General features: G+C 32.9%; 1 protein-coding gene across 2 annotated transcripts in view; it reads left to right on the plus strand.

Moving 5' to 3' along the window:
* Nucleotides 1–27909, plus strand: part of LOC126737743 (neuropilin and tolloid-like protein 2) — a 622239-nt gene that overhangs the window by 471332 nt on the left and 122998 nt on the right. For both annotated transcript variants that reach the window (XM_050442771.1, XM_050442764.1), the window contains one exon: nt 9458–9721. In XM_050442771.1, the coding sequence (XP_050298728.1) occupies nt 9458–9721 (264 nt within the window). The remainder of the gene's footprint in view (nt 1–9457; nt 9722–27909) is intronic.

Genomic DNA, 27909 nt, shown 5'->3' on the forward strand with positions numbered 1-27909 from the left:
TAGCAGCTTCCTTTTCTCTGCAACTTTTATAGTCTAAGAAATAGTGACCTGTATTTTTCTTGAAACTCTAAGAAGATTTGAAGAATCTAGATGGTTTGATTCTCTTATTTCTTGATTCTGCAAAGCCGATGGCGAAGGCCACATTAGACAATAGGTTTGTTGATACTTGACATCATGCTGCTTCCTTCGCTAGTCTTCTTAAGGTCTTAAGAAAAAGACAAGTCACTATTTCTTAGACTACAAAAGTTGTATTGGTTTTATAAAAAAAAAAGTTGTAAAGTTGTATTTAAGTTGTATGTTTCAAACAGATTTAGTCTCCTACAGAACCGCCCATTGTGCTTTTGCCCAAGATTATCACAGTTCAATAGCGTTTCTCAGTGTGTACTTACGCAGCTCTCTATTTAAACGCAATATTTAGTAGCTAAAGTCTCTTAGTTAAAGTAAATTGTGTGCCATTTTTTAACTTGCAGTATTCTTAGTGATAATCTATAATATCATAACGACATATGAAGTAGTTCGCGTATTAAGTAAACAATGTCGCCAATATGTATATCCTCCACGTCACAAATAACGAAAAAATCTCCAGGTATACAATGCCAAGGAATCTGTAGGAATTCTTATCATGCTAAATGTGTTGGTCTATCGATAAATCAAGTAAGTATCATTAGCGATAAACTGGGCATTTTGTGGAAATGTTCAAGTTGCAGCGGCAGCGGCGATCCTGTGGGTCAAAGTCCAATCGATGCCCCAATTGGACTGGGTTATTCCACGAGTACTGCTGATATTGGATTTAAAGCTGAAATGGTCGATTTTATGAGAGATATTAAGGCTCAAATTCGCGAGTTCCGCACTAAGCAAGATGAACTTTTACAGTCTGTGGATTTTTGTTCTCATAAGGTGTCGGAGTTTGAGGAATCTCTAAAGAAGTTAAGTGAAGAAATGAAGGTAATTCAAATATTAAAAACGGAAAACGAGACCTTAAAAAAGACTGTTAAGGAGCTTTCCGGGAGGGTCAACGATTATGACCAGGTATCTAGAAACACCAATATAGAAATACAGGGACTCCCTAAAGGAAGAAATGAGGATCTTATTAGCATAGTCAAGAGGATTCACACCTTGATCGGAGTTGAAGTTGAAGAAGATGCTATAGAGCATACGCAGAGGGTTCAATCCTTTCGCAAAGATCAACCTAAGAATGTGGTAATAAAATATGCATCACGCAAAGTAAGAGATAATGTTCTTCAGGTCTCAAAACTAAGAAGAGATAATAATAAAGACGGTCTGTCTCTTGAAGGTATATCAAATAACATATTCATAAATGAAAATCGATCCCCACATAATAAACTCCTTTTTAAAAAAACTCGCGAACAAGCTCGAGCCAAGTCTTACAAATATGTCTGGATTAATAATGGCAATATTTTAATGCGAAAAATGCCCGGAAGCAATGTCAAACATATAAGAAGTGAGGAAGATTTGCTTACTATGTAGGCTTTTTCTTTAAAATTTAACTTAGATTTGTGGCAGTGATATTTTCTTGGTCTTAATATATCCTGTTCACGTTTTTTTCATCTTTTTATCAAAATGTAAGGGGCCTAAGATCTAAAACCCATGATTTCAAGTGTAATTTACTCTCCAACAACTTTAATTGTATCTTTCTAACAGAAACCTGGTTGAATACTGATGTTTTTGATTCCGAACTATTACCATGTTTTTCGATGGTTACCATGTTTTTCGACGAGACCGAGAACAGACTGGGAGCGTGAAAAGTGATGGAGGTGGATGTTTAATTGCTGCGTCACACGAATATACTGTTGTGAGACTTTCAGAGTGGGAAAGTGATGCAGAGGATGTCTGGGTTATGATTTACTTTAAGAATGGCGGTAAAGCCCATTTTTGCTGTGTTTATATTCCACCAGGTAATGATCTTGCGCTAACCTGCTCCTTGGATAAGCTTCAGAGCATTTTAAATTTTATATTAGGGGACAAAATTTTAATCTGCGATGATTTTAATTTCGCTACTATTAATTTGATACCGAGAGAAATTTACTATGTAGATGAAAATCATAACCCTAAATTTAATACTTTTTATGACATGCTTAACTTCTTTGGTCTTTTCCAAATGAATAATCTCAAAAACTAAAATAACCGAATACTTGATCCATAATTGTCCATAATTGTCCATAATTTTAAAAAAGGTGATTTACGATGGTCTAAATTTGCATTTTGATAATTTTGATTGGGAAGACATTTTTAAAGATTATAACATAAATTTATGTATAAGTAAATTTTATGAAATTGTAAACCATGCAATAAATAATTATGTACCTTTAAAACAAATTAATAAAAATTTTCCACTTTATTTTAGTAAAAAAAACTATTGATAAAATTTTGCAAAAGAATCGAGCTCATAAAAAATGGAAAAGATCAAACTCTGAAATTCATTATCGCGTATTTAGTGAGTTACGTCGGCAAAGTAAAACAATAATACATTCGGATTATGTTAGTTATGTAAAATCTGTTGATAATGATATTTCAAAGAATAAAAAGAAATTCTGGCAATTGATCTCGGTTAACAATAAAAGTAGTGGGATACCCAAATCTATATACGTTGATCAGAAAGCTGCTCGGGGACCTCAGGTCAGCCAACTATTCTCAGATTTTTTTAGGGAAGCTTTTAAACCCTATGTATGTACAGTCAGTAAATCATAATAATTCACCCATATTTAATGCAATTATTCCTAATGCATTCTTTTTAGATTCAGAGGAAGTATGGAGAGCTCTGTCCGACTTGGACGAGAGTAAGGGTGGCGGGCCTGTTGGTATACCGTCTATTTTTGTAAAAAAATGTGCACAGTCGCTATATAAACCATTGTCTATTATTTATAACTTATCTCTTAAGCAATGTGTGTTCCCTTGCAAGTGAAAGATGGCTAATGTGGTGCCAATTTATAAAAGTGGTAACAAATCTAGTGTGAAAAATTACCTATAGACCAATAAGTAAACTTGATATCTTCGGTAAAATTTTTGAATCATTAATTCATAATAAATTGATACATTTTCTAAAACCTATAATTATCGATGAGCAGCACGGTTTTTTTCCCAAACGATCAATTGATTCCAACTTAGTTGTTTTCTCGGAATATATACTCTGTTCAATGGATTGTCAGACGCAGGTAGACTCTGTGTACACCGACTTCAGCAAAGCATTTGACAAAATTGATCATAACACTTTATTACAGAAACTTGCTGGAGTGGGATTTCATTGAGATCTCCTGCGGTGGTTAGCGTCGTACATTTTTAATCGATCCCAGTATGTCACTGTACATGGCCACCAGTCCTCCACGTATCCAGTTCCCTCAGGCGTACCTTAAGGTTTCCACTTGGGGCCCTTATTACTTATAATCTATTTAAATGATGTTATAAAATGTTTTACCTTCTTCTAAAATATTACTTTATGCAGACGATATTAAGATTTTTGCTTCCATTAATAATCTCGGTGATTGCTTTCTCTTACAAAATGATTTGGACAGATTTTATGAATATTGTCAGAGAAATAAACTTTACCTTAATTATGATAAATGCGCATTCATTAGTTTTACACGTAATACTAACTTATTTCAATTCGATCATAATTTTAATGGAATTCTACTAATGGAATAGAGGACTGATAAAGTGAGGGATCTGGGTGTCATATATGATCAAAAGCTAACTTTCGCAGAACATATTAATTACTTAAGCATCAAGTGTAATCGAATGCTGGGATTAATTGTAAGAAATAGTAAGCTATTAACTTCTAATAGCTCTCTAAAAGCATTATATTTTGCCTATATTTATAGTCGTTTGGGTTTTGCCTCTGTCGTCTGGGCTCCGCAATATGCGGTGCATGCTAACAGATTGAAAATAATACAAAATAAATTTTTAAGATTTTTGGACTATAAAAATACTGGTATATTTAACCTACATGCTAATTTAATAGAACTTAGAGTTAAATATCAATTATATTCACTTAAAACACGGCGCTCCCACACAGACATGTTCTTTCTCTATAAAATAATTAACTATCAGATTGACTCGAGTTATCTAATATCCCAAATACCTTTTCATATACCTCAGCGAAATTTTCGAAATTCTTATTTGTTTCCAGTCTGTTTGTATAGAACCAATGTAGCAAGGAACTTGCCGTTAAGTCGTATGCTTTCCTTATATAATTCCAAATTTTTTTCTGTACATTTATTTTGCCGCTCTCTTTCTATGTTTAAAAAGAAAATCAGAGATCCTTGTTCTAACTAACAAAAACACAAAATTAGAAACTTAGCACTTTAATGTATTTCTGCTCTTGAATTATTTTTTAATTTTGTATTAGTTAAGTACACCTGAAACACTTTGTAATTTATGGATGTTCCTTTGGGTTTCGGCCTGTTAACATCCTATTTGTTTTTGATAAATAAATAAATAAAATAAATAAATTTGCAGAATGTAACCGAGCAGCGACTCACTGAGCAGAGGCGAGTAATTGTCCAAAACAGCTTACTATCTGCCTCAACTTTTGAAAAACTGAAAAAAAAATGTGATCAACCGTAGATCAGAGCTTAACAATTCGTCAATAAACTTATTAGGTTAACTCATTTAACACAAAAGATCCTCTACTTAAATCCTAAATCTATCTAAAAAGAGTGCGACTGGAGGCTATGGTGTTTCAATGCTTATTCACCCATTTAATTGTTAAATTGTACATGTCGTATAGCAAATGTTGCATTTTACCTACTGCGAAGAATTTTTGTACTTTTGGACGAGGTTTGCTCCTCAGGACAATAATATTCTGCTTCAATTTTCTAAATACTATTGTTTTCTCCCATAGTTTATTGAACGATGTAGAAAAAATATAATTGTTTACTCTAAACTGAGATGGCGATATAAAGAAATATAATTTTTCATTTTTCATCTGAATGTTTTGAGTATCCATCTTTGCTCTTGTAGTTTGCTATTTTTGTGACGGCATAAGATCTTTGAATTATAAATCTCATTTTTCTAACCATTTTATCGAGATTTTCAATATTATCTGAATCTGAGTATAATGAAAACATCATCTTCTAGTTATCATCTGAATGAAAAATTTTAACTTATTTCTGAATGTTACAATCTCGACCTTGTTATCTTGGATTTCCCTCTTTCAGAGTTTTCTATAAACCTAAGTCATTTATCTTAGCCCGAAAAAACTTAATGACTCAGCCGCTGTCAGAAGGATATTTCAAGAAACTTTCCCGAAAGTTTGATGTGTTCAGACTAGGAAAACTAGATGGAACTGTTTCAACTAATTAAATTAGTGAATTTTTATCAGAGGCATTCTATACGTTTATTCTATTTTTTAAGGGGGGCACTAAAAGAATTTACGTGATTTATTTTTCCTTCCTGCCTTAAATCATCTTGTAAAATCTTTTTTAAATTAAAACTTACTGAACTCCAACATAACTGAAATTTCATACAATATTATGAAATTTTATATATTTTTTCATTAATTTACTTTGAAATTTTTATTTACACCCTCCTTTATACCGAAAAGATAAAAGGCGCACAATCATTTCCCTTATGTTCCATTAAAGGGCCTTTGCTCTTATCTCCTGTCACGACAGGCGCTATTTCCCGTCTCGACTTTCGCCTTTTTCTGAATTGCAAACTTTCCTATGTGCCATCTCTTGTCTTATATAACGTAACTTAATATTCCGTATATTTTTCGTTTAAATGCACTTGTAATAGGATGTTTTAATGTGTTAAAAATGTGAGAAAAATTATAGAGTTTGATAGAACATATCCAATAAAAGAAATTATATAATAATTAGAAGAAATTATTAATTTTAAACTATAGTTTTAAATTAAATTAGAATGAGCTGATGCACAATAATTAACAATTTACATTTAAAACTTTTTTTGAGCAAAACAATTAACTAACAGCTTCATATCCATTTAAATTAAGCACTTTTAATTTAGAATGTACTTATATTTGCTTTCATGATTGTTCTTAATGAGCAAACTAAGATTATTTTTATTTTGTAAGGAATAATTTTAACATTCGCATATACCATCTATTATAAGAATATCAGTGCCTCTTTTTTAAATGATACTTTTTCTAGCATTTATTACGTCTATTTATTTCTTTTATGAGTATTATTCTTTCAGTACATATATTATTTATACGTCATTTTTAAGCAAATAATTTATATCTCGAGAATAAGTAGTTTTTAAGAAAGATAGAGATTGCACCACTTTGAATAAAAAATGGTGGTTGTGTACTATTTGCGTTTAGTTTTTAAATGGTCCTATAAAAAAAATCTAACGGGCTTAAGTCCGGGGAACGAGGAGGCCATTCAATAGCTCCTCTTCTTCCAATCCATTGTCCTAGAAACGTTTGGTCCAAATATTGACGAACCCTTGCAGCATACTGGGGTGGCGACCCATCTTGCTGAAATACTAGACGATTTTCCAAGTACTCGTCGTTATTTTCTAGTATCTCCACTAATGCTGGATAAATTGTATTTTCTAATAACTCCAGGTACATCTCTCCTGTTAAATTGCCAGGTAAAAAAGGGGCCTACGATATGTTTATCAAAAATGCCAGCCCAAACATTTAATTTTTTAGGATGTTGTGTATGCACCTCACGAAATATTCTGGAATTTGAATCAGCCCAATAGCGACAGTTGTGACGATTCACAGTACCGTTTAGGAAAAAGGAGCATTCGTCAGAAAAACATACATTAAATAGAAAGTGTGGATCATTGGCGGCTTGTTCAGATATAGTTTCACAAAATTGTACTCGCCTATCAAAATCGTCTTCGTTTAGTTCTTGTACCAGATGCATTTTGTACGGATGAAACTTGTTTTTTTTTAATATCTTCTGAATGCTGCTTCTCTTAATACCAGACACGGTTGATAACTTCCTTGTGCTCAATGTAGGATCTTACACAATATGGCCTAAAATAGCTACTTCTGAAGCTTCATTCACCACTGGATTATCCATTTCGCGCTTTTTATTAGCCACAGACCCAGTTTCCCTAAATTTTTGAACCAATTCCAAAATGTACTTGCGATGGACCTGTCGATTAGGGTTTTGTAGTGTGTTAAAGAGCTGGGCAGTTCTATTAGCATTTTCATTGTTCGCGAAGAAAAGAGAAATTATTTCAACTCTTTCAGCAAGTGAATAAACCATTATCACACTCAATGTTGTAACTAACTAACTTTAAAGAGCTATTTGTTTGACACACTATGATCTGACAGCAGTAATTGACAAACACTATTAAACTTCAAAATGTTGCTATAATAACAGTCTCAACAATAACCAAGAGTTCCCTTGTAGAATTGGCATAGATACCTACCTAGCCCCTGTATCGACTAGGCAAATTGTAACGATTTAAAACTTTAGGGTTATAATCCACATAAAAATACCTTCGAAATAAGGTATCACCCGACCCCCCGTTTCGTTTAAAATTTTGGGGGCCCTTGTCACCCCCGCTAGGGCTTTGCCCTCAAGGGGGCGAAACTAGCAAAAAAAATGGTCACATTGAATCAAAAATTGACGGGTCCGAGGATTTTTTCGCAAATATTCTGAGGGACCCAAAATAGGCTCTGTTTCGTTTTCAAATGGCCACCCTGTATATAAATCTTTGAATTTTTTAAAGAAATTTTTGAAATACCTAGATATTATTCAGGCCCCAACAATGAAACTTTTAAACAAATATAAGGCAACACAAGAGACATTTAAATACATAGATCTTTTAAGAAAAACCCTAACAAAACTGTCCATAATTACTCAAAAAAACTTGGATGTGAATGTTTAACAAAGGACGCCTTTTTTCAACCTACTAGTCTACTTGAACGTATTCGAAATCTAATATATGAAATGTCACAGAGACATAATCTTCATAACTTACTAAGATTTTAAAAAATGGAGGTTAGGTTTCATATCCATTTAAATTGTGCATTTTTCATTAAAAAAATTTTTTTTATTAGTTATTGATTAAATAAACTGGCGCTTTTGAAAATGTTTGCTTATAATGCTGTTAAATTGACTAAATTTATTATAAATAATTTTTTATATTGATTTAATTTTAGAAAGTAAGGAAACTTCAAATTTAAGAAGTATTAAAAGCACTCAGTATTATTCTAATAATTAATTAATGGTAAGATTTTAAGTTGTATGTAGGGACTAATCTAGGTAAGTAGGTAAGGTAGGTAAGGTAGTATGAGTTTTATGAACGATTGTCATTTAGACCATTTCAATTTTTCTTGGTTTAAAAGGCTCAATTTAGTTCTCTTTTTTTCCTTTGGTTTTTTTGACTTGGAGAGAAAAGGAATTGAAAGAAAGAGGCACATATCAATAACTATTACTAGGTATAGACTTTAATTTTATATTGTCAAAAAAAGAAGTACATGAAACTTTTTAAAACGTTATCTAGCTGACAATATTGCTATACAATGCTATAAATACAGTAATGCTAGCATCAAATATTCAAAAGCGAATTGCTTTTAAGGCTTGAATAGTAACGTTGCTAACAAGAAATGTATTTTAGCGAAAGTTTTCTCCATCCTTAAGTTATTTAAACTTGTACTGCTAAAGCCAAAAAGATTCGACAAAAAAGATACAATTAACCCTACTCACCCTTATGCTTTACCCTCCTCTAAAATTCATAATATTGGCTTAAGTCATAACAAGTTCCTTTTTATAGAATAATCTGTAAGGAGCGAAGATCTTCGACAACATAAAGGACACCTACCGACATAGTTAAACGTGCCCTTCCATATCTAATTTTATGACATTTGGATTTTAGGCACGTGCTTACGCAGATAAAAACGTTTGTTTTTATGTGTCCGATTAGGCCTATAAATGCTAAGGTAATCCGGCTCGGGGGAGTTGTGCAACATTTAGCTTTTATGACAAAGGGTGCTAAATTGGTGCCATCGATATAAAGTGGAACATTTAAAGTGAGGGAATTACTTTTACCCAGCTCATTCTACCTGATAACTTGTTATTATCAAACCCAAGTAGCCGTCAAACAATTTAATTTAAAGTTGAAGTAGTTAATTTTTGCCTAAAAAAATTTTTTTGCTAATAGATTTTTTGCTTTTACCCGCATATACGCATTTTAAACCGACCCGACCTCAAATAGAACACATAATTGGATCGACCACAAATATTTGCCCGTAATGCCATGAGTTATTTTCATTTCTTTAATCCTAAGGGAAATAAACAATTTTACCAAAATTTATATTTTTCAAAAAATATTTATGCATGATATTCGGTATAATGAAAATGTCATTTTAGACATATTAGATTGATGATTTTTGGTTACATTTTCCATACCGAAAAATACTGGGTTAATCGAATTATTTACAAAAAATAATATAAAGTCAAAGTCCATCCTTCTGGAACAAACTATAAATAATATAGCCATCTCTTTGTTTCAGCTCCCAAAAACCACGTAATAGACCTAGACTTCCTCGACTGGTTCGAAATCGAAAAATCCGACGGATGTAAAAATGATTTCCTCGAAGTGCGTGATGGAAAATACGGATTTAACAATGTTCTATTGCACTTTTGCGGCATAAACGAATTTCCACCGAACGTCAGATCGTCTAATAGGCATTTATGGATATATTTCAAATCGGACGAGAATATCGAAGGCAAGGGATTCAGAGCTGTATTTCATTATGTACCCAGGGCCAACAAATGTAAGTATATAATTTACTTATAAGTTTTTTTTAGTTCTGTTACTAAAAATTTTTCACTGTAAAGTTAATAGTATATAAAGAAAATATTTAAATTAAATACACGCAATTTTCTAATGCAAAAACAAAACCAATTCCATTATCATATTTTACAGACGAACGTATTTTATAGAAACAGCTAAATCGGTATTGCAATATACAAAATAATTTAATTAACATTATTAGCAAATATGAAATTTTAAATACTCTATTTAATAAGGCACTACAATCATGATAAAATTTTAATTTTAAATCATAAATAAACATTTTTATATTTATTTTAGTATTATGTATGATTTGTACCGATTTAAATATTAATTATTTGTAAATAAATCCCTTAATACTAAAGAATGTTTATTTTAAATTTTCGGAGAAAATTGTTTGATTAAAAATAGTATTCCCCTGGTATGCTTTTTTCCAATAATATTAAATAAACCTGTTAATATAGCAATTATTGTTTTAATAGTGCTGATAACAATAATAGAACAGCTATTTAGACGAGCTAAAACAGCTAAAATAAGCTAATTGTTCGCTCAAATGAACAGATGTTCTGGAAATAATTGTTTGCTCCATTGGTATGTATGTAAAAAAAAAATAGAAATAAATTATACCAATTTTATAGCAGATAATATTATTATTAATAATAACAATTGTCAGTTTTTTTATCGTTTAATACACATGCTTTAGAAATAAATGGCTGATTAATAATTTAAAAAAATATATATCAGATTTGTTTGCATTAAATTCTTTTGTACATATATTTTATATTGGTGTTAATTTATTAATATATCATATGCGAAAACTATAAATAGAAAAGATATTACAAATTCGGTAACAGTGCTATGTCAAACTAGATTAGATTAGGGTTAGATTAAAATGAGGGTGAAATTACACTACGATCTAAGTATAAGATCTATTGTGTGCTCATTTCTAATTACTGATGTCAGTCTCCATTCAAATTACTTTGAATAATCCTATTGCTTTGATAAAGACTAATAATTGTGCTTTAGTGATGCTATGATTTATGCAGAAACTTTAGGCAACGGTTTTGCAAGCAGTTACTAAGTATTCTGAGGTATATTTCTCTTTCCCGCAGAATCTCCATTTACTAGACTGTGCTAGTTTTAATTTCCTGCCGTGTTCTCAAAGATGCTCAACATTATAATACTCCGTTAAAAAACCTGTGGAAATACGTAGTTTAGTTTTAGTTAAACTCGTGAGAGCTTGAGATCATTTTGAGTCAACAAATTGTTAAAAATGTAGCCAACTGCAATTTTTTATTTTATACATAGTTACCTTTTCAGTACCAAGTCATGAACTTTTTTGAAACTTTTTTTCTTAAATTATTTTTCTTGAAACCGGAGGCTTCTAACGAAATAAGATAAGAGTACCTTTTTTATGTAAATTTTTTTTTAAATTTTCTTCTTATTAATTTTACTATCCAAATAAATAAAAAGTAACCAGAAAAAAAGTCATGACATTTTTATCTTTGCTGACCACTAATTTTAAACGACCCTGTATGCATTTTAGCATAAAATGTTATAAAATCAGTTAGTAACAATAACAGTAGTGTACGATAAAAATTTCAAAAAATAACCAGGCGTTTCGAAAATATTAACAAAAGACCACCCTCAATAGGAATTATAAAACTCCCTGTAACATGAAAACGATTTACTTTTCAAGACTCCTGTATATGAAGTTTTTGTCTTATTTTTAGACAAAGATGCGGCTAGTAAAATATTGCGATGTAGTTTCGGGACACCCTGTATGTACTCTTGCCTCTGACTCAGAAATGTTTGAGTTCCACAAATTGAGAGCCGGAACACTTTTTCGCCAAAATATTGGATCTTCGTTACCTCGTACTTAGGTACTCAAAATATTGCAACTTTAATTTTCTTTCCTAGCTCATTTAATTTCCCTTAACAATCTCTTACCATTTTAGCCGCTTCACGGTCGGTGAAGATTCCGATCTGCTGCTTGAGATAGTATCTGGTCAGTGTTAATTGAGCGCATCTTTCTATACCGTCTATTTCTCCGAGTATTTGCTGCCAGGCCCGAATTCTCCAGATAGTGTTCCTTTTTCGGTTTTAGAACTATTTGTGTACCATTTGATGGTATTCAATTTAAAAAACTGGGTAATTTTTTCATTTTTCCAGTCACTTTTTATAGTGACATTCGTCACAGAGTGATATTCTCTAATTATAGCATCCTTGGGAGCATCAAACAGGTGAGTAGATATTGTTTAAAATATAGCATACGAAAAGATTCTAGGTCAACTGTAACTTCCAGTGCTTCTGTGGGATACGTTTCTATAGCCTCTGCAATGCATACGCGTGCAAGTTATCGAACTCTGTTGAGTTTGGGCGTTACTGTGCTTGACTTTATTGAGTCATGCCACACCACTGTTCCGTAGGTGCCATTTGCAGATTTTTTATTTCATTCGATGTATATACAAATTCCCGCTCAGATAAGTATCTTTGATGGGTTGCATTTTTCTTTTATGAGCGAATCATACAATGGTACCTGTTGCCGAATTGATGTTTACTTCTAACGCACCCATTTTTCCGTAATGCTTAGGCTTTCTTGCGTGAGGTCCTACCTTATACCTGCCTTTCGCTATAATGACTATATCACTACCATATCCTATGCAGTTCATTCCATAGTTTGTCAATATTTGAAGTAGTTCATCGACTACTAAGTTCTATGTGTAAGATGATCACTCCTTCTTGGACCATGCTATGAGTAGTTCTGATGCCTGTAGCCTCTTCACTTGCAGTTATCTCAGCTGTACTTGTAGCAAGCATTTAAAAAATATATTGAATTATGGTTTTATTCAAGTTTCTCTTCTTTAGGGCATTTTTGATTGGTACATGTGACGTATTAATTAATGCTCCAGATATATCTAGAAAAGAGCAAATGGCTATTTCTTAATCACTTATACTTTTCTCAATGATTTGTATTAATTGATGTAGTGTGGTTTCTGTAGATCTGCTCGCTCTATAAACATATTGAAGAATGTAGAGGTGCTCTCTTTAGAATTGCATTCCTAATATGATAGGGCCTGAAATCAAAACTTAATGCATTAAAGTTCTAAAACATTAAAAAAATCACTATCTTGCTAGTATATAACTACCCTTTGGCTAAAGCCAGCCAGTAACCTACCGCACTTTACACTGTAGAACATGTACTAAATCAAATAAAAAATACATATACCTTTCAGTGCGGTTGCTGACATATAAAACTGAGTGAAAATCAGGATAGTAAGATTAAAAGGTATTGAATAAATTATTATTTAGGTAGATATGTAAATTACATTATAATGTAAATTACCAAGAAAGAACTTTAGATACTAGACAATAATTAATAAATTAAGGAGCCATCAAATGATATAAATTAGCGATATGACTAGTTCCAAAATAAAATCGTAACATTGCTTTCACGTTCCTTTTATCTTCCTTGACCAGCTGGTGACCCATTGTGCAGATTCAACGATAGCAGCCGACTAAGGTCCGATCAATAACGTAACGAAGAAGCAATAAATCCTGATAAAGCTCTAATTTATAATGGGAAATGTGAACAGCACCTGAGATGTCTCGCGATGGTCTTGGGATGCCCCTAAAAACTTAAGACTCGGCTTAAGATCTGGCGTAAGTCCTTACCTAAGATCTCATTAAGGTTTAGGATCCGGCATAGGACCCTAAAATTAATACGTACAACCGCAAAAATGGCGGCCTTAAAAACCATGAGAAAACGTTTAACAAAAAATAGGAATCAAGCTTATCTCAAGATATTGGAGGGTCCTTTATAAAGTGTATTAAAGTAATATTTCACTTTACATGGCTAGTGTTACCATAACTATGAGGTCGAATCCCAACCTCGAGCAATTGAAATGGTTAACCTGAAGACCACACCATTTAGAAAACAAAACGCAATTTCTGGGTACCTCTTCGATAAATAATCCCACGCAGGCTTAGTTTTACAAGAATTGACAATACAACATTGCCTTGCTTAGCTTTAACCCTTAACAGACGTTGTGGAGTCCCAGGGACTCCCAGAACTATATTAGCAGGTATTCATTTTTAGCCTTTTATCCCAGCGCGGAACCCTTTTTATTACCTTCCTTCTATGGCCTCAGCAACCTCATGTTAGCACGACAAAATTGTCAGTCACTATTGTACCTTTCAACCGAGCGCGTGCTAGTCCCTGGGACCTCACAGCGTAGTTTTCTTGACCTTTTTGAGAAATGGCAACTCGTCGAAAGTGTTGCAATCGGGTGATCCCGAATTTGAAGAGACTATTCAGGCGTGGGCAGTGATTCTTCAGATCTTGAAGGAGATAGTATGGAAGATGGTGAATATGTTTTCAGTGCACATGAATCCCAAAGTGAAATGTCCGAGGAAGAAATTGATACATCTGCAGGAGTCGAGAATGTTGTGGACGAAATGGAAGATGAGATGGAGGAGAACTTAGATCAAGAAAGGAATGAACATGTAAGAAAAAATTATTATGGGAAAAATCGTTATAAGTGGTCATCGGTTGAACCTACACGAAACATCCGCATTCCCAGCCACAACATTCTAAAGCTCCCTTCTATGCGTGGCATATTTGACGAATTGACGCCTGGAAAAAAATGTTTAGCCAAGACATGTTAGAAGTTATGTATGGTACATTACATTAACCTAAAATTACAGGAGTAGAGACAGAAGGCTTCCAATGAGAATCGCACTGAATTTAGAGACACCAACGAAATTGAGATTAATAGATTCCTTGGTCTCTTGCACTGGACATCTATATTCAAATCAAATAACGAAAGTACAGGAGCTATATTCGCCACAGATGTAACTGGAAGAGAAATATTCCGACTGGTTTTTTAGCCCGTAGGTTTCAAGTGCTTCTGACATGTATCCGATCTGATACACGCAACAAAAGAAAGCAGCGAATGAAAATTGATTCAGCGGCTGCAATATCAGAAATTTTGAAAAAAATTCAACAAAAATTCACAGGCTGCTAATACTTTGGGTAGAAATGTTACGGTAGATGAAATGTTTGTGGGTTTTAAAGGTCGATGTCGTTTTAAACACATACCCAGTAAACCTGAAAAATATGGAGTGAAGGTGCAATGCTTAGCTGATGCCAGAACTCATTATGTGTACATCACCTATATATATTGTGGTAAAGGTAGCGACACTTCAGAGGACTTGACTGACAAAGCGAAGAAGCTGGCTATTCCTACGGAAGCTGTTGTTCGCCTTTGCAAACCAATCTTTGGGACCAACAGGAATATCACGGGAGACAACTGGTACAGTTCAATTGAACTATTGAATATTTGAAGGATATTTTATTAAAAAACAAACTCACGCACGTTGGTATACTAAAAAAAATAAGCGTGAAGAACCTCTTAAATTCCTTCCTTTCAGAACAAGAGAAGTAGGGTCATGTCTCTATCGCAATACCAAATCAATAACTTTATTATCGATCGTACCGAAGAAGGGAAAAGCTGTTGTCCTCCTTTCATCCCCGCACCACACTAAAAATGTTGACCCAGATACAGGATTGCAGGAGATAAATGAATTTTACAAAAACACGAAATCAGGTGTGGACAAAAAATGTTTCAAGTATTCGGGTAGCAGACGTACAAGACGATGGCCAATGGCAATATTCTATAGAATTGTCGATATGAATGGAATGAATGCATATACAGTGCTTTCATTTCAAAACAATCCACCCTTAATAACTTTCTTAAAAAAAAAAAAAAAAAAAAAACCCGTCAAATTCGATATACAGGGGGACGTTTAATTATGCATTTACTGAAGTTCTGTCAATCACCTCCTCACCTCCAGCTAACCTCACTTTAATATGTCAAATGGGAACCCCCATCTTGTGATACATCATAGTAAGCAGGGTAAAATTCTCTATTCAACGGTACCAAAAAAAATGAAATCGGTAAATGTGTAAGCAAATAGTTAGCGAAAATGTCTAGAAATAATGAATATTTTATTTACGCCAAACTTTGGTATTTTAAATGAATACTTTTAGTGTGGTACCTACATCATTTTAAAATTCTTACACTTTTTATAATAGATCATCAAAAAAACAATACAAGCAATTTAGAAGTCAAAATGTGTGGTAGCAAACAGTACATTTAGTTCAAGCAAATTATTTATTTTTTTAAGTAAAGAATGTGTACCGTTATTTGCGAGAAAAAACAGTGTCTTCAAATTTTTTCCAAAAATCTTTGCAGTCTTATAACTTTGTATGTGTATTTATTTCACTTATATTTTTTGCGAAACCTACCTAATAGGTACAAAAAAACACTGCAATACCTTACATTTTTAAGGCGTTTAAAAAGCAGGCGATTTATTATTGTTAAAACTGTCAGTTTGAAGCGTGCAATTTTTCAATTTTAGTTAAAACAGTGAGTTAATAAAATGGTGTATACGCTAGCCGAAAGAATAGAAATAATTTTCAACGTGGTGCAATCGAATGGCCTGCGCGGTTTCCGGACCTAACCCCACTATAGTCCATTTCTTAATCCGTAGGAGCACACGAAAGGGTCGATAGCCATAAAACGGTGGTAAACCATTGGCGTCCCACTTTTCAAGTACATTAAGACCTGAATGTTTTCATTTGTTGGGTTTATTTAATAGTGTAAGAAATAGGCCAATTTTAGCCATAAATTCTTTGAATTACTTAAGTACCTAATGAACAAGTTCTTTTTAACCCTTATAAGTAGATATTGTCTAGGTAGGTAAATATGGAGGTATAAGTATTATAGGTACCTAAATTGTGCAATCTTAAATGCAAACAGGTAGTTATATTTTATGGTATATAATGTAGATATATCCTAAAAACTTAATTTATTTTTCAGTATTGTTGCGCATTTGTTATAAGAATGTCAAAGGTTAGCCCCGTAGTGTGTAAAGGTGTTTTAGATTTTAAAGCAAGGACTATAGTACTAAACGTACATTATGCACTTATGCATCAAATGCCTCTAAGTACTGTTAGAAATCTAGTTTCTACATGTGCTAATATGACTGACATAAGTTATGCAACAATTTACGGACTTCTTAGTGATAGAAAAAGTGAAAACCGTGAGAACTTGCCTAAGAAGAGTGTAAAGAAAACTGCCGGTAGGAAGCTGATAGCAGTTGATGAGACAGCAAAGCATATCATCAGGAGGACAGTACATTCATTTTATTTTAAGAATGAAATCCCAACTATCGACAAAATTTTGACACTTATAAAAGAAGACGAAAATGTACCAGAAATGGGAAGAAAAAAATTATGGAAAATTTTACACGAATTACATTTTTCTTGGCAAAAGCAAAATAGAAAATCTATTTTAATAGATAAAGAAGAAATAGTCTGTTGGAGAAGAAAGTATTTAAGACAAATTAAGGAGTATCGAAAGGAAGGAAGAAACATTTATTATTTGGATGAAACCTGGCTTAAGTGCTGGCAGGATAAAAATGTTGGAAGCTCCCGTCAGGCTTTTTTAGAAGGTTTATCGACTGGCTTGAAGTCTCCTTCTGGTAAGGGCCACAGATTAATAATTACACATATTGGGAGCTATAAAGGATTTTTAAATGGCGGTCTGTTTGAATTCGAATCGAAGTCAACTAAGGATTACCACGAAGAAATGAACGCTGATGTTTTTGAAGATTATTTTTCCGAAATGATCAAGTCAATTCCCGAAAATTCAATTATTGTTATAGACAATGCCAGCTACCATACAAGATTAATAGAAAAATTACCATCATCCTGCTGGCGAAAAGGGGAAATAAAAAACTGGCTTACCGAAAAAGAAATATCTTTTGGAGATGACGCGGGAAAAACAGAGCTTCTGAAAATAGTTACAGAAAATAAATCAAAATATAAAAGACACGTTGTTGACGAAATAGCAAAACAACACAATATAACTGTACTTCGTTTGCCACCTTACCATTGTGAATTAAATCCTATAGAGTTAATTTGGGCTCAAGTAAAAAGATTTGTGGCTAGAAATAATAAAACCTTTAAATTAAAAGATGTGAGAGAACTTCTGAAAGCAGCAATGGATAACGTTACCCAAGAAAACTGGAGCAATGCTGTGAATCATGCTATAAAAGAAGAAGAAAAGATGTGGACCCTCGATAATCTTCTAGAAGAAACTGTCCAACCCTTAGTTATAACAGTGAGAATGTCTGATTCGGATGAAAGCGATGAGAGTAATGAAATGTGTGATTTATAAATTGATTTTTTTTTGTATATTTCGTAAATATTTTTATTGTATAATATATGTAAATATGGTTAATAAATTAAAAGATCCTTATATTTATGTACCTTTCTTATAAATGATAAGATATGTTTGGAGAGTTGCATTTTTTATTGGTTGGTATTAAAAAAATGAAATTTTACAACAATTTTTTAAACATTTAAAAAACAATCAAATTGCGGTATTAATCAAATTTTTATATTTCATTTTATTTGCCATAGTTTTATAATGAGGCTTTTCCGCTTTTAAGAAATGTTTCTTGTTAATTTAATAAATATAGGTTATACCTACCAACCATACTTTTTCTAAAAATCTTTATCTAATAGATAATAGATAAAATCCAACATTATTTATAAATTTTTCATAACAGATTTTACTATTTAACTTAAAAATTAAAATCAATATCCATAGTCGGGACGACACTGGCAACCCGTTTGTCATAAAAATGAACTCGTAACCATTGTTCCGAATTTTACGACCTATTGTATTTGAGACCATACAGGACTTGTCTACTTAAAATTGGTAAAAACAGCCTGGTTTATCATTTTGTTACATGTAGAAAAATGGAAGACTCACCCTATATTTATGCTACTTCTGCATAAATAATGAGGCACTGTGCTCTCACCAAAAAGGAAATAGAGTATAGACTATGTATTTTTCTTTGGGGCTACTTAAAAAGCAAAGTTTATAAAACCCCACCTGAGAATATTGAGAATTTAAAAAAATAGAATATTTCAAGAATGCAGAGAAATTAGCGGGCAGACCCTTGCCAATGTTCGTAAGGAGTTTGAAAATAGGCTTTTTTATTGTCTTGCTAATAACGGCGCGCATTTTGAACATTTAATAAAATAAATTTGTTAAACTAATTAAATTTGTTTTTCTACCCTACCGATTTATACTTTAATTGCTTCTTGGTCAATCAATTTTATTTTTTCTTACATCTATTGATAGCATAATGAATGCCCTTTAAAATAATGTATCACACCATGGGGTAGCCATTTGACATACGAAAGTTTGGCGTAAATAAAATATTCATTATTTCTAGACATTTTCGCTATTTGCTTACACATTTACCGATTTCATTTTTTTTGGTACCGTTGAATAGAGAATTTTACGCTCCTTACTATGATGTATCACACGATGGAGGTTCCCATTTGACATATTAAAGTGAGCTTAGCTGGAGGTGAGGAGGTGATTGACAGAACTTCAGTAAATGCATAATTAAACGCCCCCCTGTATATCTAATTCTAAGGGTGGATTGTTTTGAAATGAAAACACTGTATAATTCATCAATCTCATAAAAACAGGCAGGTGTTATCAAGACTTGAATTTCTAAAATTGCTGGCTAAACAACTATATGTTCCTCTTCTTATTCAAAGAGCCGCCAACCCTGGTCTACCAAACCATTTGAGAGAGAGTATCAAAAAGGTACTAGCAATTGCAACTGAACCACAGAACGACGAAGAGCCGGAAGTTTTACATAGAAACGCAAGAAAATACTGCTCACGTTGCAACCCAAGACTACGGAGGAAGGCTTCTTATTTATGCACAAAATGCAAAATCATGTGCTCATTGATGTCGATGAAAGTGAATAAATGAAAAAAAAAAATCACGGTAAATAATCCTTGCAGATTTTTGTATAAATATCTTTTGTATAACCAAGTATTTTTTTGCAGGTATATATTACAAAGAAAAAGCTACAGTAGTTTAACGAATATTTTGATGGCGTAAGGTTGCCTACGCATTTAGAAAAAAATGTTCTTTTTATTTGTTTTTTTGGATAGATTACCGCTTTTGTTTTATGTTAAAATAAAGTGAATTTTCTTTATAGGTTTTTTTTATGGAATGCCCTTTTTACCCTAAAATATAAAACAGAAAATATAACACTGTTATAATCTGTTGTCAAGTCAAAATATTGTCCCAGGAAAAATTTTTTGAGAGTCCTAGAGACCCCATAACGTGGTTTGTGTTTCAAAATGTCACCACGCCAGTTAAGAGTTAAGTTGCAGCGAGTACAATCAATCCAATCCCAAAAGGCGTAGTAGTCAAGTTACAGGAAAAAGAATAGCAACAATAACCCGGTATTGAAAATGCCAATTCGTAAAGTTGGTCCTTGAGCATCGCGTAAGTGACTAATGACAAAGACAAACAGATAGAAAAATCACGTTAGTCAGAGAGAGAGAGAGAGAGAAAAACAACCTGATTCAAGGAAATTATTTAACATTCAAAGCGAAGAACTGTTAACTCCATCTAGGAGTTCTTATTTTTACAATGCCATTAACTAGACAGTAGATATCGCGATTAGTACTACCTATTCATACAATATTAAATTATTACATTATAAAAGCAACCAAAAAAATAAAAATGCTATACTACTTTCAAAAAAGTTTTTTATTACTTCAATATTAATCAAATATCTTAGCTTACAATTAGGACTTCTTGCCGATGCTATATAAATTTCAAATTTTTTTGCTTTATTTTGTGAATTCCTACTTCTCTTTGTTGTATAGAAAATTTTTAATATTGCCCTTTGACCTATTCATCAAAGCATTTCTCGAAGAAATATACTGTATAAACGTATTATTTACTATAGAAAAAAATAATTTTTTATAACTTTTTCCTGAACATTTATTCACTTTATGTTTAATAATTGTACTAACAACATAGCATTGAGTATTGCTAACAGGAAAGTAGTACGTTGATTTTGTTTTTTTGCTTTTGAAAATTTGTTTACTTAATTTTTCCTAATTGTACTAGCATCTTAGTATTAAATCAATTTTAACATCAAACCAATTTAATTTTTTTTATATAAATTAAAAAATGCTTGATAAACTATTTCGGTCCTAATCAAATTACTTAGCTTACAATGTTATAGTATGAACGCTTTGGCGAATGATTTTACCATAAAATTGCTTTATTCCACTCTTTTCTCCTGGTATATTGCCCAAAAATATCTATATACAGCAAATTTATTTCTGTTTCTACTATTAAAGAATCTGCTTGATATCTCAAAATTGTTATGCAAGCTGCGTATTAGGAAAACTTTTCTCTATTCCATGATGCTGCTGGCAAACAGCTTGGGCAAACAGCATACGCTTCGCAGACTTTTGACATGGAAAAATTGCAGCGTTACCCGAGAATATTATTGAGGCTCTGAACAAAACGCGATATTTGAGTAAAATATTTTTACAGGAAACTCATAAAATTTCGACAATGATAAATCTCTTTTATTTTAATTAATTTCCCCCAAAAAACTGTATAAAAATGATTAAAATATAGTTTTTTAGGTTTTCGCTCAAACTTATTACTTAGCTCAATTATAATAAAAATTCAGTATTTCTTGTAAGATAATGTAAAAATAATGAGAAAACTCATTTCAAAGAGCTCGAAGTGCTATTAAACATAATCTTAAGAGACTTAAGGCACTTCTCTAGGGGATAAAAAGATGCATTTTAAGTATCATCACGTCCATTTTATCTAGGGACTGAAGTAGTTGCCCTTCTGCTTATTTCTTATTTTCCACAGCCCTGGAATTTAAAAAGGAATTAGGAACACCATTTCCAAGGATGTAACGAGTTTTTTCCTTTTAAAAAGTTAATTTTTAGAGCAAGTCAGTTGTGAAATTTGACTTTTTACATTATGTTTTTTTAATGATTTTAATTATGTTTTATACCCTAGATACATTGAAGGGTGAGTTTTATTTTTAATTTAGTGCATGTTAATGCTCCCCCCTCTGGCGGTAAACACAGTAACTGTTGTTAAAAATTTTATAATTTTAGATAAAATATCTAAAGTTTCAGGCTTTTTTAAACGAAATATGCATACCATATACAGGGTGTAACATAAGCGATGACTTTAATTTTAAGGGGTGATTCCTTGTCATATTTTAAGTAAAAAAGTTCGTATAAACATATGTCCGGAAATGCTTCGTTTTCGACATACAGAGTGTAAAACTTTTTTTTAAAATCGATTTTTTATTAATATCTCATAAACGCATTTATCGATTTTGTTGAAATCTTTACATTTTGTTAGTCACTTTATAAGGTACCTTTTGGAATTCTCACATCTGGCCTAGAAATGTCAGTGTTGCGTATGACATTAGAAGAGTTTACAATCGGGTTTCTCAAATCGTTTTCATCCACAACTGGCGTCGCATAAACAAGCGATTTCAGATATCCCCAAAAGAAATAGTCCAGAATATTCAGGTCTGGAGATCGTGCTGGCCATAGCTGAGGTCCCCCCCGACCTATCCATTGCTGAGCAAAAGTATCATTTAGATAGTTTCGAGCGACAAAACTAAAATGAGCAGGTGCACCGTCGTGCATAAACCACATGGTATTTCTTGTTGCTAGTGGTACGTCTTCTAATAAATCTGGCAATATTTCTTCTAAAAATTGTCTGTAAGTATCACCATTCAGCCTAGGAGGAAAAAGTAATAGCGCGTAACTCGGCTCAAACCAATTTATTTCCAACCCGTGTGAGTCATACCTACTATCCAATCACAAAAAAATAAGTCCAGACAAGCAAATTTTGTTTTAAAAGATTCAGAGATTTGGTGGCCGCCAGCTATTAGACAGTGGAGACACAGCTTTTAGACACTACCTTAGTGGGAGAAATTTTAATAAGAGCGCCACTTGATTTAAATATTTTACACCAAACCCTGATATATTATGATGGAATATAAGCCCCCATTAATCAAGAAAATGATGACCTATATTTATGCCTGTACCTAGATCCTAAAAGCTGAAAATAATTTGGGAAAAACTCAAATAACAGTCCATAGGTCCACCAGATTGTTATAATCATCCAAGAATTTACATAGTCACTTCCATTTATATAAAAAATTAAATTCCACTGAGATATTTAAATTTAGATAATTATTCAAAATGTAATACTGTAGTAATTTTAAATAAATAAAAGTTGAAAAAAAAAATTAAGAGTTACTTGAGGTATGCTTAAGGCGAAGAATTAGAAAAAAAAAACAAATCCGCACTGAACTACTGTTCAAGGGGAAAATCCAAAACGTGATCACGTGTTGTTTACAAGAAGTATATGTTTGGAGCCAAATTCACAATACCTCACTGGCCCTAGATACCTTTTACAAACTATAGTCAAATCACATTAATCTAAATAAAATTAAAAAATATGGATTTTGCCTGGGAAAAGCATAACCGCAAAGCACTTTTACTGGAGAGCGACGAAATTGTTTGTTGGAGACGACAATACTTGAGAAGTATCAAGCAGTACCGCAGGGAGCAAAAGAAAGTTTTTTTATCTTGATGAGACGTGGATTAACGAAGGTTATATAGTCCAAAAAATGTGGCAAGACAAAAATATAACCAGTGCTCGCCAAGCTTTCATAGAAGGCCTGTCTACGGGTAATAAAGTACCTTCGGGAAAAGGAAAAAGACTTATAATCACACATATTGGAAGCGAAGAGGGATTTTTAAAAGAAGGTCTGCTAACCTTTGAGTCGACTCGCACAGGAGATTACCATGAAGACATGAACTCGGACGTTTTCGAGGACTATTTTGGTGAAATGATAAAATTTCTTCCGGCTAATTCGGTGGTGGTTATGGATAACGCAAGCTATCATTCACGGCGAATAGAGAAGACGCCAACTTCAAGTTGGAGAAAGCAAGAAATTATCGATTGGCTGACTGCAAAAGGTATTGCGTTTGAAGCAAATTTGATAAAAAAAGAACTGCTGGCAATAGCAAACTTACACAAAACTCGTTTCATGAAATACGCCGTGGAAGATATAGCCGAAAAATATAATATAACTGTACTGCGCTTACCGCCATATCATTGCGAACTAAATCCTATAGAACTGATATGGGCGCAGGTAAAAGGATTTGTAGCAAGACAAAACACGACTTTTAAAATGAAAGATGTTAAGCTACTGTTTGATCAAGCCATTACGGAAGCGACACCAGAGAATTGGCGAAAAGCAGTCCAGCATGTAATTAAGCAAGAGGACAAAATGTGGGATCTTGACAATCTCGATTGTCGAGATTCTTCATGTACTTGTCTCGATCTCGATTCTTCATGTACTTGTTGACGGATCGTCTTCCACTGCTTGGAGAATTACTTCCTCTAGTTGTGGCGTCATTATTGCCCTCGGTCTACCAACGGGCTCAGCTTGAGCATTGACAGATCCAGTCTCACACAGACGGGCATGAAGTCTTATGAAAGTTCTTTCTGCTGGAATTGGTCTATCGGGAAAGCGTTCATGATAAATTCGACGGGCTTCTGCACCATTTCTATCTGCAAGGCCATAAATGAAATGCGTTTGAGCTAATTCGGCGTTATTCATAGTTATCTGCACAGTAAAACACATTCAACTAACAGTACCCAGTACCGGGTAAATATTAATGTAAGACAGGAATGTTCTTATCAGAGAAATTTTTATACATACCTGCATAAATATGTAGTATTCCCAATAAAATCAATTTTGAAGCATTTTAGGTTTTTTTTTATGGAGGCCCGATAGACGTGCTAAAATATGGTTTTTAAAATTTAGTTCTAAACGAAGCAAGATACGAAATAAAATTAAGAGACAAAAAAGTTTCATTTTTAGAGGCTTTATTTTAAAAAAATATCATACTTGCCCCTGAAATTTCTAGGCCAGATGTGAAAATTCCAAAAGGTACCTTATAAAGTGACTAACAAAGTGTAAAGATTTCAACAAATTCGGTAAATGCGTTTATGAGATATTAATAAAAAATCTATTTAAAAAAAAAGGTTTAACACGAATTTTTAATTTGAGTAATTCGAGATACAGGCTCGAAAACGAAGCGTTTCCGGACATATGTTTATATGAACTTTTTTACTTAAAATATGATAAGGAATCATCCCTTAAAATTAAAGTCATCACTTATGTTACACCCTGTATATTCGGCGAAAGGTTTATTAATAGCTTAGAAGAGCTCTTTCGGCTTATAAGACTTCTATTTGACAGTGAGTTGAATATGATTTTTTATTTATAGGAAAAAAATATTGAACTTAGAGATAGAGAAATAAAATGTACTCACTTATTAGTTACGCACAGGAGTTCCACATAATGGTGGAAAAATGTTGTCACAAATTAAAGCAAAATTCAAGACTACAAATCACTAAATGTAAAATGTAATTACTAAATGTAGAAGGCCGTACAATATTTGAGATAAGGAAGGATGTTAGTTATACAACATTAAAATAGGTTAGAATTATCCTTCTCTCAACTTCACTTCAAATTCAGCGTCAAACCTGTCGAAACTATAGTGGCGACAAATCGGCCTAGAAGCATTGACCATAAAATTGTCACAAAAGTTGGATGTTAAAACGAACTAGGCTTCAACAGGGATTTTATGTTTGGGTGAAGAGTATAAATATACGTTATAATTTAATTACCGGTATACAGGCAAACTTAGAATTAGACCTTAAACTAAAATTATAGTTACTAGATCTTGTATTCTAACCCAAATGCAGAAGAGGGCTTACTTAAGTGCTCAGCTAAGCGTGTTTATAAGGGTCTACAAGGATGTCCCACGTATTAACAGTCACACAATCACAATATAGCCTGTAAATAAAAAATAAGCCTGGCAAAGAAGGAAGTACCAATCCTGCTGCTCCTCAAGCTCCTCTGCTCCTGCTGTGTGATTAGGAGGTTTCTTTGAGGATGACATAGTAAGCAGGAAAGAATGGCGTAACATAGAGGCTCAACCTCGAAAGGATTTGCAAATATGGTAAACAGTCGGTTCAAGAATGGCCCAAACAGGGCTGTTAGAAGCTGAAGTATATCGTAGCGATAGTGATCAAGGATAAGCTTTCTCGCTTGGAAACATTCGACAGTCTTTTAAGCGGAAATGTTCGTTATTCTCGAGGTGGCCACCAGGGAAGAAGTTAAAGAGGGCCCGGAGACTGAAATCATCATTTACTCCTACAGCCAGGCTGCGTTAAAAGTCATCCAAGCACCCAGGACCAGCTTCAAACTGGAGTTTTTTAGAACTAAGGTTTTAGTACATCAGTGATCAAAGCGCAGATACTTAAAAGAACTCTCTGAACAAAGTAATTCTTGAAAATTTAAGAGGTTATATGATTTCTTAAGTATTTCTTTTAGTCTTATGGGGTTAGAAAATGATGATTGTGTGGGAGAGTACTGTTACAATCAAAATCAGTGTATTTGCCTTTACATTACTATTTTGATTCTGATGATTATCTTTAATTAGATAAAAATAAACTTTTTCACTATTCAAAGCCAGTAGTTTTATTACTACCACAAACGTCCTTAGGAGATAGTTGTAGTAAAGTTTCTAATATATGTGACACATTTCTTTACCATTTATTAGTAAAAAGCAAGTTTATAATAATTTTATTATCTATTATTAATAAGAAAATGCATAGGAATCACCGAAAATATCCTTATAATAACAATAATATATAAAAAGTAGGTAACAATTCAAACGTAGATAAAGCACGCAATAGCCAAATACCATCGAGAGAATATCTCCGGACGAAATTTACAGCGTTTGCACTTTAAAATGATGCTCAACCCAAAATAGCCAATGTTCATTCTAGTGTATTCAATGTTGTAACATTAATGCTTATAGAAAGCACATTGAATCGCGGTATTGCCAAGCTGGTCTTTTGTCCTAATAACTACATGGTTGCCTGTTATTGTTAAATGATTTTTTAATGTTCATGTTTATACCTCAAATTTCAATTTATTAATTAATTTCGGCTATCAATTTCTTACCTTACCAATATCCATAACCTCAAAAATGAACCGCCTTTGTAGGTATATAGCAACATAGTTGTACTGACTTGACAATTTCCGCTGATCATTGTGCTGTCTACAAACATTCCTTACATATGAATGTGGCTGTCCAATCGATTTTTCGTTTGCCAATAAAAGCCCATTTCTTCTTATAAATTAAATTTCGTCCAAAATGTCCTAATTAGTTTGAATTCGAAAAAAAAAATTTGAAAAAAATCGATACGTGGGGTATAATATCGATTACCCGTATACGTAAAAAACGGAAAAAACCAAACTTTAAAGGCTGATATCTCGGCTTCTATAGGAGCTATCGCGAAAATTCCAACGGTTTTGTCTTAGTTTTGTCATTTTGAATTCAACGAGAATATCCGCAAGGTCGTAGTTTTTATAATAGCCGAGATATGGCATTTTTGATGCCCATTTTTGGCCTCAAAAAAATACTCGATTTCTTAGTTCTGCTCGGATTCCCTTATAACCCGGTATTTTCGTGATCTACTTGATGAGAACAATCCGCTGGTATAGTTAGTTCGAATTGGAAAAAAAATAATTTTTTTGAAAAAAACCGATACGTGGGGGATACCCGAAAAACGGAAAACCCGAAATTTTAAAGCCTGATATCTCGGCTTCTATAGGAGCTATCGGGAAAATTCCAAGGGTCTTGTCTTAGTTTTGTTATTTTAAATTCAACGAGACTATCCGCAAGGTCGTAGCTTTTATAATAACCGAGATATGGCATTTTTGATGCCCATTTTTGGCCTCAAAAACGAGGTCGACAAAATACTCGATTTCCTAGTTCTGCTCGGATTCCCTTATAACCCGGTATTTTCATGATCTACTTGATGAGAACAATCCGCTGGTATACCTATTTATTTTTTTTAGTAAATTAATAATTGCAAAACCATAAATGAATCTCTATTCTAGATATTATTGGTTTAACTTTAATATCGTTATATTAAATAAAAGTTTTGATAAAAAGTAATGTGTTTTACTTTGAATGTATAATTGTGAGATTGATAAAACGAAAAAAAAACATTTCTTGTATTCGGCTGTACGTCAGATTTGACAAAGCTTTATAACAAATTGTTTGCTGGTGCCCGTTTGGTTTTACCTGAACCGAAAATTTGCTAATTTTGCAAATCT

This window comes from Anthonomus grandis, chromosome 1, assembly GCF_022605725.1.
Source record: "Anthonomus grandis grandis chromosome 1, icAntGran1.3, whole genome shotgun sequence".
In the NCBI taxonomy this organism is placed as follows: domain Eukaryota; kingdom Metazoa; phylum Arthropoda; class Insecta; order Coleoptera; family Curculionidae; genus Anthonomus; species Anthonomus grandis.